Raw genomic sequence first — 15,993 nt, 5'->3', positions numbered from 1 at the left:
CCATCCTAAAGGAAATCAACCCTGACTGATTTTGGGAAGGACAGAAAGTGAAGCTGAAGCCACCCAATGAGAAGAGAGGACTTCTTGGAGAAGACCCTGATGCTGGGAAAGACTGAAGGCAAAAGGAGAAAGGGACGGCAGAGGATGAGATGGTTAGATAGTGTCATCGACACAATGAGCATGAATTTGGGCAATTTGTGGGAGACAACGGAGGACAGGCAGGTTTGGCATGTTATGGTCCATGGGGTTCTGGAGTGAGAAAGGATTTAGTGACTGAATAACAGCAATAACAACAAGATTAACAACAAGGTTTTATAAGAATCTCATAACATTGGAATCCCAATGTTTTTTCAAGGTATAGTGCACTGCCTTAATTGGAACTACTTTCTAGATAGAAAGCTAATACATAAGATATCTGCTTTAGACCCTTCTGTTGTGGTTAACTACCATATCACAGTCTTCATGTCAGCCAATTGCAAGATAGTGGACTACATGTCCCATTTCTGTGGCTCAGAGATGATCTCCTGATCATGGTTGCTGACCGTTAACCAAAGTACAGCTTCTTGTTTATTTGGTGGGGAAAAAGATCCAATCTGTAACATCAGCTCTAAAGTGGGTAGATTGTATCTGAACCCACTCTCCCCCCACCTCCCGCCCCCAAGAGCATCTTCAAGACTTCTTCCAAACATCTATTGGACTGGCATGGGTGATGTCACTGGTCTAACTCATGGCTTTGTGCCAGCCAGCAATGTCAGGAGTGATCATGGCCTGTCTAAAGGCTACCCACTCAGATTAAATTGTGGCAGATAAATGAACACGAAGACCTTTTCTGCCTGTAAAAGTTCCATTCTTGGAGACGTTAAGGTGGTCGAGAAGTTGATTTTGTTGCATTATATGCAACATATGTAAATGTAAATGTATTTACATTTCAGTACAGTACAGTATTTACTGTATTTACATTTCAGACTTTCAGAGCAGCATTGGTTTGAACATCTCAAAGACAATTTGCTATACTTTGCCTTTCTGAAATATCCAGAGAGCAAAGGTTGGTACTTGTGCTGCGAAACCCAGCTATCCAGATATATTTATTGTAGGCTTCATGCCTATCATGTTTTTCATGTTCATTTTATATTTACAAGTTGCCTAGAGCTCTTAGAAGAGCTGTGAACTAATCAACTTTTAATTCTTTCAAATATGCACAGTATTAAAGTGATTGAAGCATTATCACATTTTTGCAAGCTTTTTAACTTGAAGATCTCTTTATCAGGAAAAATACTGGAGAGGTAGAGCAAGGAGGAAAATGTGCAAGAGGGAGAAGCTTCCAATTTATTCCTGGCGATCTGAGGTAAAGAGGAGTAGACGGATGGTTGTGTTCTGCCAAAGCTGGCTTGAAATAAGAAACAAGTGTCAATCACAGAGGAAATCAGAAGATTCAGGCAGTTCAAATGAGTGTAAAGATTTATTGCAAACTTAAGCTCTCTACAGGAATCTGACCAACTAACAGTCAACAAAAATGACTGGGAGATAAGGCATTCAAAGTGGGTTGGACTTGAATCTCTTGCAGGTGCCCAGGGATTTGTGACTCATGACGAATTTGATTCTTCCCTCGAGCTCAACCAGCTCATCTCCTACAACAAATCAGTTGTAAACTTCTCGTTTGAGGCAGTACAAATTCTAGCTGTTCAAGACACAATCCTTTGTGTGCTATGCAAAATAATTTATTTATATCCCACCTTCTTCTTCCTCTTTTCTTCACAACAACCCTGCGAGGCAGGTTGGGTTGAAAGAGAATGACTGTCCTAAAGTCACCCAGGTAGCTTTCATGGCTAGTATTCACTGTCTTTTGCTTTCTAACCTAGTGCCTTCACCACCAAATCAAACTGACTCTCAAAATAACGATATGGAGACGATAGCTGTTATACTCACACTCTCTGGGGAAGATACTTTATTTTTTGCTCGTTTCTGGACATTCTTACCTGTTGAGTGATAGCCTTCCAGAAAGCTGTTGAAAGGGAGTAGTGAAATTATTTTTTTGTATTACTGTATCAGTTAAGTCGTTAAGACATAGTTAAAACTATGGAATCATTTATTGACTATGAATAACTTAAAGATGGCACCTGTTGTGAGCTGAATGTTAGTGATTGCTAAAGAATGTGAGCTGGAGGCAAAAATGGATTGTTCCTTGAGATTTATTTATTTATTTATTTATTTATTTAATTTAATTTTTATATCGCCCTTCTCCCGAAGGACTCAGGGCGGTGTACAGGGCAATACAATAAAATACAATATATAAAAATTAAAAAATATTAAATACAATAGCCCAATTCAATAGATTACAAAACGTTAAAATACCCCTAAACCCATCAGACCAGGCCAGGAAGGGAACCTAGAGATAGGTTGCCCACCCAAAAATAACATTCACCAAGGAATGCAGGCAAAGCAAAAAGCATTTATTAGGTGGATCAAGTCTGTTTGTAAGGTACAGAATCAAATTATACATTAGGTGTATGTGATATGTCAGAAAATGAAGTGATCAGACAAGAAAAAAACATTGGTTACATGTAACATTTGAGCAATGGAAAGCATTCTTCTAGATAATGGCAAATTTATGGATTACATGACTCCTTCCCAGGTGGGTTTGTTTCTTTTTAAACTTCCAAATGTATTTACTTTGAATACAAGTGTATTGAAAGTGACTTTCAAAATACACTCTCTATTTAGTACTGAAGTGACAAGTTCTCGCATACCAAAAGAAATGGCCTTGGCGAAGAGAAAAAAAAACATGTTTCCCCTGGAAGTCAAAAAAAGACGCTTAGATTGCCATGTTCAAAATGCTAATATCACCTTTTAAAATGCTAATAACAAAGCTTAAAATTCCAGGTAACAATATTAGCATTTTAGCATGGTATCCATATCTCTTTATGAAGTTCAGGAAATCATGTTTTCCTTTTAATCAAAGACATTTCTTCTTTTGCTATGCAAGCATTAAACTTTTCTGCACTTAAACAATATGGAGTATATCCTGGAAGTCCTGGAAGAATTAAAAGTCCACGCATCTTCAGATTGCCAAGTTTGACAAACACGTGTTTTCTAATTCTTTGGTTTGCAGGCTGAGAAAGCGGGTGGTTTTGGAAATGTGAATTATAAACCACCATAAAATAAAAGTCGTCGCTCAAGGAAGTTAGGCTGGAAGCAAATACTTCCTATCCCTATTTGGAACTTCCTTAATTACACTGATTTAATTATCCGAAAACTAAATGCCAAGAGGTTCAGGCTTTTGCAGCTGGCGCCATTGGCCAAGTGTTGCTAAGCGACGAGCGAAAATAAAGATGGCGGCGAAACGATGGCTTCTACCACAGACTGATATAACTCCTCCTCCTCCCGTGTCTTCATATTAGAGGGGGAGGGGAACAAATCAGAGGCGGATAATCTCCTAATTTTAAATAACATGGCGACCACAAAGGTTCCATCAATCCGCTTTTTCTAAACGGCCCCTCTTACGTCATAGAAATACGTAATACGTCATCTCAATAGCGCGCGGACGTAAAGCTACAAATACTGTCTTCTAGCGGCAAAGCTATTTGGCCCCACCCACCGCGTCCGAGGCTCGGCTAAGGCATTCCTTTAGACGTACTAGCTTAGTTCAGATGCTTAGAATTATTTTAAATAGTATATGAACTGAGAATTTTTTTTTAAACAAAGCCGAGGAAACTATTATCAGCACCCGGGATTTTTTTCCTCCCCCTTTTCCTGCCGAAATTTGTAATTGAGAAGCGTCGGGCAGTCCTTTAGACAACTAATGGGAAACGAAACAGTCGCAAGTAAAGGGGCTTAGCGGGCTCCAGGCGCATGCGTAGTGACCGAACGCCCGGGAACGCGGCGCTTCGGGAGGCAGGAGCCGCTCCAGCCGCGAGGCCAGCGGCTGTTTAGCCCCGATCTCCGTTTCGGAGCAGGATTTCGTGTGGAAAGGACCTGCGGTGGGAGAATTCGGCAATCGGAGGCTCTCCTTTTCCCCGCGGCCGCGGAGGGAAGCGGAAGTACCGCCATTTTGGAGCGTCCGGAGAATCGCTTCGACGCAAGCGTAAGGTCAGAGAGGTAAAGAAGTGGGGCAGAAAACGAAGCGGGGCCGATACTTCCGGCATCGAAAACGTTCGCGTTTATAATCCCGGGTGGAAAGATCGTCGTCGCTTCTTTTCAAGTCCGCCATAAGGGTCCGGTTGGCCGCCTAGGAAAGCTGTGTAACTTAACTAAGATACGAAGACACACAATAACGTTACCCCTCTTTGGGTGTAACGTTCGGCCTGAGAAGGGAACCCGGAGGTGTGTCCCGTTTTCTTGTCGTTCGCTAACTCTATGGAGCGAGGGTTCCCCCCCCCTTCTGTGTGTGTGATATATATTTTTTTTTTAAAACGCCCCCCCCTCCCCCTCTTTCGGCAGGAAGTTTTTCTGCAAGCGGAAGGAGAAGCTTCGTGCTGGAAATCGATTCCTGTTGGACGGGAAGTGAAAAGGACGCGGGGGGTTCAGGGTAACAAATTGCCTGGGGGGGATCCGGGGGGGGGAAAGGAGTGGAGGAGAAAGAAAAAGGGGGGGGCGGTTTCGTCTTGTGCTCTAAACGCCCCCATCGCTTTGCCTTCTCACGATCGCCTCCTGGGAAATACGTGTAGGGTGTAGAAGAGGGAGGACGGCGTGGGATCGTAGCATTGTCGGGTGGGTGGGTGGGTATATGGGGCGAAGATGATTGATTATTGATTGATTGATTGATTGATTTTATTTTATTTTATTTTATTATTTTATTTATTTTATTTATTTTATTTTATTTTATTTTTTTATTTTATTTTATTTATTATTTTATTTTATTTTATTATTTTATTTTATTATATTATTTTATTATTTTATTTATTTTATTTTATTATTTTATTTTATTTTATTTTATTTTATTATTTTATTTATTTTATTTTATTATTTTATTATTTTATTTTATTTTATTTTATTTTATTTTTTTTTAATTTTATTTTATTATTTTATTTTATTTTATCTTATTTTATTTTTTTATTTTATTTTATTTTATTTTATTTTATTTTATTTTATTTATTATTTTATTTTATTATTTTATTTTATTTTTTTATTTTATTATTTTATATCCAGCCCTATTCCCGAAGGACTCAGGGCGGTTTCCAGGGCGAATTAAAACCATACAAATCAATGCAATTGAAATAGAATTAAATTAAGACTAGCCCACAATTAAAACAGACGAGAGCCTTGGTGCAGCAGTGGGCTAATGCCTCCTTAAGTAACACCAGCTGCCTGCAATTAGTGCAGGTTCGAGTCCCACCAGGCTCAAGGTTGACTCAGCCTTCCATCCTTCCCAGGTAGGTAAAATGAGGACCCAGATTGTTGGGGGCAATTAAGCTGATTTTTGTAATAATGCCGCTTGGGGGGGGGGCGAAAGCCCTAATAAGCAGGCATATACATAGAATGAAGGCTATTGCTAAGCACATTGTGCTTTAGATTGTAAGCCGCCCTGAGTCTTCGGAGAAGGGCGGGATATAAATGGGATTTAAAAAAAATTAAAATTTAAAGTTATCCGGGGATGGAAGAAAAAAGAAAGAAAGGCTTGCCCCGCTCACCAGGTGTTAATCTTTGCCTTTAGAGCAGGGTGGACTGAAGGATTAGTCCTCCAGATGTTGTTGGGGGAACAAGTCCCATCATCCTTGGATGGGGAAATCACACTTGGGGTAGAGGCTTATTGAGACTTGAGCCCTCATTCAGGATGAGACTTGCTTATTAGCCCTGATTTGGAGACAATTGGTGGTTTCCCAAAATCTCCCCTACGCAGAAGGTTCCAGTGGCTGGATGGGAGTTTGGTGATACCTTACTGAGATTCTCAAGTCATCCAGGTTCTGATTATCCTGAAGGTGCTTTTCCCCCCCCCCCACCCCCCAAAAAAAGGCAACTGGACTTTCTAGGTTATTATTTTTTGGCCCTATGAAAAATTTTGCTTCTCATCCAGGAAGAAGAAGCTAAAGAAGTTTCTTGGATGAGAAGCAAAATTGCTTTCAAAAGGGGGAAAAAAAATCAAAGTCCAGTTGCCTTTTCTTGGGGGTGGGGGAAAAAAACCCCACACACGCCTTTCGGATATTCTGGTGATATTCTTTTTTTTTTTTTGGTCAGTTGTGACACAAGGGTGGTTCTTTAGGAGCCTTAAGAGATGTGCGTTTTAGGTAGGACCTTAAGAGTATTACTGCTGATGGTGTACCAGAAGTTGGAGCGGAGAAAGTTGTTCTGAACTGAAAAATTCAGAAAATGCATTCCAGCTTCTGGGTTGAGAAGTGAAACGTTTTCAAAGTGGGGAAAAAAAAATAATAATCAAGAAAGTCCAGTCGCCTTTTGGAAAAAGCACCTTTGGGACAGTCTGGTGATACTCTTTCTTTTTGTCAGTAGCGACAAAGGGTCGTTCTGTGAGAGTCTTAGGGATGTGCTTTTTAGGTAGGTCATTATAGTATTTCTGCTGATGACACACAACATTGGAGAGGTGAAACCCGTTTTGAACTGAAAAAAGACAATGGGCTAATTCTGCTGCTTGGTTTACAGAACGTTTTATTCTTTTTTTATATATTTTTATTGAAAAGCTTTAAAATACATTTTAAAAACATAAACTCCCTCCCTCCCCCTCCCCCCCCCCGACTTCCCAGAGCTGAATACAGGGTATTAACTTCTACAAACGTAAGCTAAAATATGCTAACTGACTAAAAAAAACACTTTAAATTCTCATCGCACTTTTAACTCCCCTTAAAAATAACTAAATAACTAAATAATAATAATAACACATCATATAATGCTAATGCTCACTCATATGCTAAATGAAACTTTTTAGTCCCATATTTATTCTGGATATAATCGATCCATCTTCTCCATTCTAAAATATATCTCTGTTGTTTTTTTTAAATTTTAATTCCATTTATATCCCGCCCTTCTCTGAAGACTCAGGGCGGCTTACAAGCTTAGCAGTAGCCTTCATTCTATGTATATGCCTGCTTATTAGGGCTTTCACACACACCCCAAGCGGCATTATTACAAAGTCAGCTTAATTGCCCCCAACAATCTGGGTCCTCATTTTACCTACCTGGGAAGGATGGAAGGCTGAGTCAACCTTGAGCCTGGTGGGATGCGAACCTGCACTAATTGCAGGCAGCTGGTGTTACTTAAGGAGGCATTAGCCCACTGCTCAACCAAGGCTCTGTTACGATTGTTCTTTCAAATATGCTGAAATCTTTGCCATTTCCGCCAGGTTTGAAACTTTTAAAGTCCACTCTTCTATAGTAGGCAGTTCCTCCAGTACGTTTTATTCTTGTCCCATACGGTTTGGGAGAGATGGGTTGAATCCCTTCCGAATTCTTTTTAGATTTTCTCTTGATCAAATACTGCTTAGATCAGGTGTGTGAAACCTTTGCGCTTACCTGGGCCATACTGAGTGAAGACGTCTTGGGCCCCATATAAAATGCGTAATATAGTTAAGGTATACACATAATAATGTGAAAAAGCTTACAATCTTGTGGGGCCGCATTATTAGCTGTCCAGGGCCACGTGGGTTGTGGACACCGCGGGTTGGACATGCCTGACTTAAGAAACATTAATATGGACTGAAATCCTAGAGTTCTTTAATGGCTTACTTAATCAACTCCTTGCCCTGGAGAAAAAAAAAGTTGATTAAAAAAAATTGCAATGTGCTTTTAAAGAATAGAGTGGGCTCTAGGTCAAACTACACGAAGACTTAATGGGAGGGACCGTCTGGGGTGCTGCATGGTAGGGAAGGGATTTGAACCTGACCCCTTCTGGAAAGGGCAGTAATGGTTGCAAGGGAATGTGAGGTTGTAATCGGTGCTAGGCTGGGTGAAACGAGGTTCAACAGCTCTAATCCTAGCCATGGTTCCTTACTAATAATTGTATTTTTGCTGCTAAGCGAATAGTTAATTGTGGTCTTATTTATAAAGCTGAAGGGTACTTTACTCACGCTATTTATTGATAGCTGGGCGTTTATTAAAACTGACTTTCTTCCAAGGAATAGGATTGCAGAAATACCTTTTTTTTTCTTTCTTCAAATGAATATTGTTAATAATCTGTCCCCCCCCCCCTCTTGTTCTTCTAGACCATCTTTTAAATTGCTGCTGGTCGGGTCGTTGGAAGTCAGTTAGAATTTTCCCCAGACCCATGAAAGCAATGTATAACTTGATTTCACCTTTCTTTTGGGCCGCAAATAATATTAACCTAAACATACCGTATATACTTGAGTATAAGCCGAATTTTTCAGCCCACTTTTTGGGCTGAAAAAATCCACTTCGGCTTATACTCCAGTGAACAAAAAAAATTTACCGAGGACTTGCGCGTGGCCGAGGCTTCGGTGCTTCCCTCCAGAGGAAGAAGGCGCTGGATGCGGCCGGCTCCGCGGGGAAGGGGGAGCGGCGGCGGGGGCGATGGAAAAGCCGCAAAAACGGTAGGAGAGATGCTGACTGGCGGCGGCCTCGGAGGAGGCGGAGGGGGAGGAGGGAGGGAAGGGTGACCGGGCGGGGAGGGGGGGGTGAGCCAGAAGGAAAAGGGAAACTCATCCCGCAGAGCGGTTGCGAAAAGAGGGAGGAGATAAGCCAGCCCGGTACCTGGATCCGCTTCCTGTGTCTCCTCCGCTCTGCCATGATGTCCCCGTTTTGGTGTCCTGGTGACGTGGGGCTGAGCCGGAAAAGGGGGAGGGGGAGACCGAGGGAGGGAGGAAGGAAGAGAGAGAGAGAGACGAGAATATACTGATAATATATTGTTTTTGTTGACCCTCTTTTCCACATGCCTCAATTAAAGCAATTTTATTGTTATCTACCTGTATTTTTATTTTTGAAATTTACCGTGAGCTGCTGCATTTCCCAGCCTCGGCTTATACTGGAGTCAATAACTTTTCCCAGTTTTTTTGGGTAAAATTAGGGGTCTCGGCTTATACTCGAGTCGGCTTATACTCAAGTATATACGGTATATAGGCTGGTGGCTGGACAGTTTTGCGGAGTTACTGGCTTTCCGCCCTGAAGAAGGGAAACTGTCTGCTTAGTCAAATCTTGTTTATCAGGCCTTACAGTGTTCATTAGGACTCAGTCTCCAGGCTGAATAGAATTTTAGAACTCATAATAGAAGAGTTTGCACTACCGCATTCATTTCAAACCTCTCAAGGTGTGTGCCTTTACTAATGTTTGTGATGGCTGTTGTGGCATCAGACTCCAGCTGTAGGCAAATCTGTAGGCAAAAACAAGCACAGTATGTGTTCAGTGCTCAAGAAATACAGTACAGGTAGTCCTTGACTTACAACCACAATTGAGCCTGAAATAGCTGTTGTTAAGTGAGATGTCTATTAAGTGAGTTTTATTCCATTTACTACGCTTACCTTGCCGCAGTTGAGCGTATCACTGCAATTGATAAGTTAACGGTTGTTAAAGTGAATCACTTTTCCCCCACTGACTTTGTTTGTCAGAAAATCACAAAAGGTAATCCCAGTGACCCCTGGGACACAGCAACGGTCATTAAGTATGAACCAGTTGGCAAGCATCTGAATTTTGAACGGTCGCTAAATGAGCTCTTGCAAGTCGAGGACTATCTGCATGTAGTAATTATTTATTTATTTTATTTTAATTCCATTTATATCCCGCCCTTCTCCGAAGACTCAGGGCGGCTTACAAGCTTAGCAGTAGCCTTCATTCTATGTATATGCCTGCTTATTAGGGCTTTCACACACACCCCAAGCGGCATTATTACAAAGTCAGCTTAATTGCCCCCAACAATCTGGGTCCTCATTTTACCTACCTGGGAAGGATGGAAGGCTGAGTCAACCTTGAGCCTGGTGGGATGTGAACCTGCACTGATTGCAGGCAGCTGGTGTTACTTAAGGAGGCATTAGCCCACTGCTCCACCAAGGCTCTAATTATAGTAGACTAGTGGGAGCGGTTCGGACAGAACAATAAAAGGAAGAAAAAAAAGGAACCGATTTATTATGACAAGGTTTTGTGGGTAGAAGCCCATTTTCTTTGAACAGCAGAGATGCATACACTGCAGGTGGGCATAAAGCTAAAGGAGGTAAAATGCAAGATGTACGATCTGTGAGTTTTCTCTATAGCACCAAAAAGTACATGGGAAGGATAGAGATTAATGCCTGGTATGGAAATATTGCAAGGCTCTTTTTTATAACTTTTCTTTATAATGATTAATTCTGTTAAGGAAATATGTATAAAATGAAATGGGCCGGATTTTGATGATGGGGTTTGTTTTTTCCCCCCACCATGAAGCAAAACAGATAACAAGTTAAAAGCAGTTTACAGAGCCAGTTTGGTCTAGTGGTTAAGGCACCCGGCTAAAAAGCAGTGAGTTCAACTCCTGATTTAGACATGAAAGCCTGCTGGGTGACTTCAGACCAGTCACTCTCCCTCAACCCAACCCACCTCAAAGGGTGATTGTTGTAGGGAAAATAGGAGGAAGGTGTATTGCTAGGGTCTTCAAACTCGGCCCTTTTATGACTTGTGGACTTTAACTCCCAGAATTCCTCAGCCAGCTTGCCTGGCTGAGGAATGCTGGGAGTTGAAGTCCACAAGTGATAAAAGGGCCACGTTTGAAGACCCTTGGTGTGTTGGATGTGTTCACTGCCTTGAATAACTTGTAAAAGTAATGGCAGAATACAAATAAACGAAAATAAATACTACTGGTAAGGGCATGAGGCCATCAGAAGATGGAATGAATTGTAACTAAGGAAGTCAAGTTCGAATCTTAGAATTTTTCAACAAATGTGTTTTTAAGAAATTCTAGCAGTCTTTCTTTCACTGTGTGGTTATTGGCACTAGTGTTTCTTTTCTAGAAAAGAGGAAGTCTCCATTGCTGATTTTTGTCAAGAGTTATAGAGGTTTGTCATAATAGTAATTCAAATTTCTGGCAGTAGTGAATTATACTGCTGGGATATCTAGATTTTTATTATTTATTTATTTATTTATTTATTTATTTATTTATTTATTTATTTATTTATTTATTTATTTATTTATTATTTATTTATTTATTTATTTATTTATTTATTTAATTTGTATACCGCCCTATTCCCGTAGGACTCAGGGCGGTTTACAGGGCAGTTAAAACCATGAAATACAAAAATTAAAATCAATTAAAACAATTAATTAAATTCAAGCCCCAAAAATAAATCTAAAACCCATTAAAATTAAAAACCCCTCAGTCTGGGGCAAACAGCTTGAAGAGCCAAGTTTTCAGGTCCCGGCAAAATGAGCGAAGGTCGGGGGCAGTCCTAAGTTCCGTAGGTAGTTGGTTCCATAGGGCAGGCGCACCCACAGAGAATGCCCTTCCCCTGGGAATAACCCGTTGGCATTCATTAACCGTCGGTACCCTGAGAAGGCCCTCCCTGTGGGAGCGCACAGGACGATGGGAAGGTGATGCCGGCAGCAGGTGTTCCCTTAGATCAGGGGTCTTCAAACTTGGCCCTTTTATGACTTGTGGACTTCAACTCCCAGAATTCCTCAGCCAGCGTGCCTGGCTGAGGAATTCTGGGAGTTGAAGTCCACAAGTCATAAAAGGGCCAAGTTTGAAGACCCCTGCCTTAGATAGTCCGGACCCAAGCCATTTAGGGCTTTAGCACCTTGAATCTCACCCGGAGGGCAACCGGAAGCCAATGCAGCTCGCGGAGAAGAGGTGTTACACGGGAGTATCGGGAAGCTCCCATCACAACTTGTGCGGCTGCATTCTGCACCAGTTGAAGCCTCCGAGTGGTCCTCAAGGGCAGCCCCATGTAGAGGGCATTGCAGTAGTCTAACCGGGAGGTCACGAGCGCATGAGTGACTGTGCGTAGGGCATCTCGGTCCAGATAGGGCTGCAACTGGAGAACCTGGGTAACACCTGATTGTTGCGAATAGATTTTTCTCCAAAGAAACAATTCAAAGTCTGTAAAATGTTTTCTGATTCATGTTGTATTATGTTTTGCAGTATGCTAGACAGAAGAAATGGTACTTTTTTTAAACCTTCATATACCCTACAGTGAATGGGTGGGTTTTATATAACAACTTCCCTAAAATGCAGACTTAAGGAGTCATTTGGAAAATTGGCTCTCTTCTTTCTTAGGTATTGCTTCCATTTTTCTGGAAATGCTAAACTTGTGAATTACAGTCTCCGTGAATGAAACTTACCGATTTTCTTGTTTCTTACAGAAAAATCTGTAGGTTACCATGGCGGAGCTGGAGAACCTTGAGGTGATGATCAAGACCTTGGACTCTCAGACAAGAACCTTCACGGTGGAAGGAGAGGTAAAAATCCCCTAAATTTGGATTACAGCTGTCAAGCAGAGAGGACTGTTGCTGTTTTACGCCTGGTGTATCTCAACAGCGCATTGGTGTCGCTTTGCAGAACTTACACTTAACCTGCTTTAATAATTTCAAGAATTATGAGCAGAAGATCCCTGGGCCTTTTTGCTGGTCAGGAAGAAATAAAGAGAATTCAGGAGGGGGCCGGTTTGAGGAACAAATGCAATAAGCTGCAGGCTAAAGTCTGAAGGGAGCAGTTAAATATTTAATTCCTCCAGGAGGAACTGATAGTACAGGTAGTCCTCGACTTACGACTGCAACTGAGCCCCATATTTCTGTTGTTAAGCAAAGCAATGGCCAAGTGAGTTTTGCCCCATTTTTCTGACCTTTTTTGGCCACAGTTATGCAGCCATTAAGTGAATATTGCGGTTATTAAGCAAATCTGGTTGTTTCCCCCCCAAAAAAAAAATTAACTTCGCTTGTGGGAAAATGGCCGGGAAGGTCACAAATGGCGATCCCAAAGACACTGCAACCATCATAAATATGAAACAGTTGCCAAGGGTCCAAATTTTGATCTGACCATGGGGCTGTCGCCACAGTTGTAAGCGTGAAAACTGGTCATAAGTCACTTTTTCGGTGCCATTGCTAACTTTGGTCGCTAAACGAATCGTTGTAAGTGGAGGACCACGTGCCCTTCTTTTGGCATCCGGCATAGGATATGGAATAAAATCAAGCCATTTTTATCTTACCTGTTCATCTTTGAAAAGTTACCTGTTCAGCTCATTTTATCTAAATCTCAAAAACTACTAAACTAATGCAGTATTTACAATAAGTTGCTGAGAGTCGGGTGGCGTATACATTTTAATTTATTATTTCTGTTGAAAGAGCTGAGATTACTGGAGGGGGAGAGCCCCCCTGTGTGTCCCAGAGGCAAGTTAAATTTCACAGGGCAAGCAGAAGAACGCCGGCAGGAACATGCCCTTTGTGCAGAGTGGTGAATAAGAAGACATATTCTTGGAAGTGGCCTGGTCTCAAGTTGCTGATGACTTGGTTTTTATTGGAAGCAGCAGCCAAAATTCCTGGAGGATTCCCTTACCGCGAATCAAGTCTTTAAGGGAGGGGCAGTATGATGCCATCCCGATTTCTGGGACTAATGCCCAGATGGGCTTAGATTTCTTGAGGGACCAACTCACCCTGCTGGGATTGGCCCTTCCCACTCGTGCCGGCAGAAGAGGCGTGCTCTGGGTCCCGTTGGTCCGATTATTCCGGCTGGTGGGGTCCAGGAGGAGTGCCTTCTTTGCTGTTGTTCCTGCCCTCTGGAACATCTCTCCCCTTCCCCAATGTGAAATTGGCCCCAACCTTCCTGTCTTTTCATAAGGGCCTAAAGACCTGGCTTTGCCAGTCGGCTTTGGGCTCCAGTGGGGGAATAACGCAATGGAGGTGACTGATTGAGTAATAACAGATTCTACCACCTCCGGGGGCTCCCCCCGCCCTCACCGTGTGTCCTTGGTTTTAATCTCTTGATTTTAACTTTTTATGTTTTAACTGTATATGTAACTGTAAGCTGCCCAGTGTTACTGTCAGAACCCACCCCAAACCACGTCTTAGGAAGACAAAACTCTTGGAGCCAAATCTAGTCCAAAAGGAATCTTTACTATGACATGCTTGGTTGTAGGAATACAAGACAGGACTTAATATTGTTCTACAAACTAAAACCTTATAAAGAGTTCCCAGTTCAACCCCCCCCTTAATCCCATTTGGTCAGCCCCCCATCATTTACCTCGTATCATCCCTCTGGGGGGGAAAAGGAACTTAGGATCTTTTGTATTTATTGCTCTCTTCCTTGACACAAGCCAGATGCTACCTATCCTAGCCCTCCCTTTTGCTCCCCCAGTTCAAAAGTCTTCTCTTTTCCTTTGAAATGCCTAATACAGGCTCAGTACACATTCGTTCCTTCCTCCTCGGGAGATGGCAGAATCCAGGAACGACGTTTTAAACATACATTTATGAATATGATAGAAATGGATTCTGACAGTTACCTTATAGTAAGATGAGTGGCCAATAAATTTTAGATAGATACATAGACAGACATAGCAATAGCACTTAGACTGATATACCACTTCATAGAGCTTTACAGCCCCTCTCTAAGCGGTTTACAGAACCAGCATATTGACCCTCCCAGCAATCTGGGTCCTCATTTGGCCGACCTCGGAAGGATGGGTCAACCTTGAGCCAGTGAGGAGCTTCCTTCCTTGTTTGGGCTTTCCTAGGCAGCAGCTGCCATAGAGAGGCCAGGTTCTGTTGGAAGGAATAGTGGGAGGAGGAGGAGGAGGAGGAACACCTCCTGGCGTGGGTTTTCCCCCCACCATTTTCTTTCTGCTCCGTAGATCACAGTGAAAGAGTTCAAGGAGCACATAGCAGGCTCAGTCAACATTCCCTCCGAAAAGCAGCGCCTCATCTATCAAGGGAGAGTCTTACAAGATGACAAGAAGTTAAAAGAATACAGTGAGTTGGGAAGCAAGAGAAGGTTGTGGGTTGAAGTAAACAGAGGAGGGCTTTAGGAGACGGGGAGGGCTTCAGGAGACGGGGCCGGTTTCGGGAGACAAGAGGTTCGGGAGACGGGGTGGGGTTCGGGAGACGGGGCGGGGTTCGGGAGACGGGGTGCGGTTCGGGAGATGGGGTGGGGTTCGGGAGACGGGGAGGGTTTCGGGAGACGGGGAGGGTTTCGGGATACGGGGAGGGTTTCAGGAGACGGGGAGGGCTTCGGGAGACGGGGAGGGTTTCGGGAGACGGGGTGGGGTTTGGGAGATGGGGAGGGTTTCGGGCGACGGGGAGGGTTTCGGGAGACGGGGAGGGTTTCGGGAGACGGGGAGGGCTTCGGGAGACGGGGAGGGTTTCGGGAGACGGGGTGGGGTTCGGGAGACGGGGAGGGGTTCTGACCCCGGGGAACAGCCCTGGAGGAAGTTCACGCTGGGAAAAGCCCTCCAAAATGTTACTGTTTTGCTTCCATAATTTCACTCCCAGAATGAAATTCCTATTTTGCAGGAGGTGCTTCCTCCTGAGTTCTTTTGGTAGAGGCTGATAACCGCTGGTGGAGTGCAAAATTGTTGAAATAAAACTTTGAAATTGATTTGAGACCTAAAGTGGTGGCCTTTTTTCCCCTACCAATTCTTTTCCTACTCGATGTACACACGTCCACGTTTGGACATTATGTACATCTTGTACAATGTACATATATACTATATAATAATAATAGTAATATATGTTACGTGTTAACAATGTACATTATATTGTACATATCCGTAAAGGTAGTCCACGATTGAGACCAAACTTTTAAGTGTGACATTTGTTAAATGAGCTTAGCCCCATTTTACAGCCTTTCTCGCCACAGTTGTTAAGTGGGTAACGCGGTTGTTAAAGTGAATCTGGCTTCCCCGATGACTTTGCTCGTCAGAAGGTCGCGAAAGGGGACCACATGATTCCGGGGACACTGCAACCGTCATAAATATGACTCAGATGTGCCAAGCGTCCGAACGCAAATCACGTGCCTATCGAGACGCTACAACGGTCATAAATGTGAAAAAGCAGTCACAAGTCACTTTTCTCAGTGCCGTCGTAACTTCGACCTGTCACTAAACAAACTATTGTAAGTCAAGGACCACCCGTACTGTTTCAGACA

General features: G+C 42.8%; 1 protein-coding gene across 7 annotated transcripts in view; it reads left to right on the top strand.

Moving 5' to 3' along the window:
- Positions 1–4,076: 4,076 nt before the first annotated feature.
- Positions 4,077–15,993, top strand: part of BAG6 (BAG cochaperone 6) — a 47,604-nt gene continuing 35,687 nt past the window's right edge. For 5 of the 7 annotated variants that reach the window (XM_081321993.1, XM_081321991.1, XM_081321992.1 and 2 more), the window contains exons 1-3: positions 4,424–4,525; positions 12,222–12,317; positions 14,702–14,819. In XM_081321993.1, the coding sequence (XP_081178119.1) occupies positions 12,240–12,317; positions 14,702–14,819 (196 nt within the window). In that variant the 5' untranslated portion in view covers positions 4,424–4,525; positions 12,222–12,239. Of the gene's footprint in view, positions 4,096–4,423; positions 4,526–12,000; positions 12,136–12,221; positions 12,318–14,701; positions 14,820–15,993 lie in introns of those variants that run through there. The other 2 variants (XM_081321990.1, XM_081321989.1) reach the window with 2 other exon arrangements.

The sequence above is a fragment of the Vipera berus genome (assembly GCF_964194415.1).
Source record: "Vipera berus genome assembly, chromosome: 2".
NCBI classification, from domain to species: Eukaryota; Metazoa; Chordata; class Lepidosauria; order Squamata; family Viperidae; genus Vipera; species Vipera berus.
The sequence above is the reverse complement of the archived record's forward strand: the minus strand, read 5'-3'. Positions and strand labels throughout refer to the sequence as shown.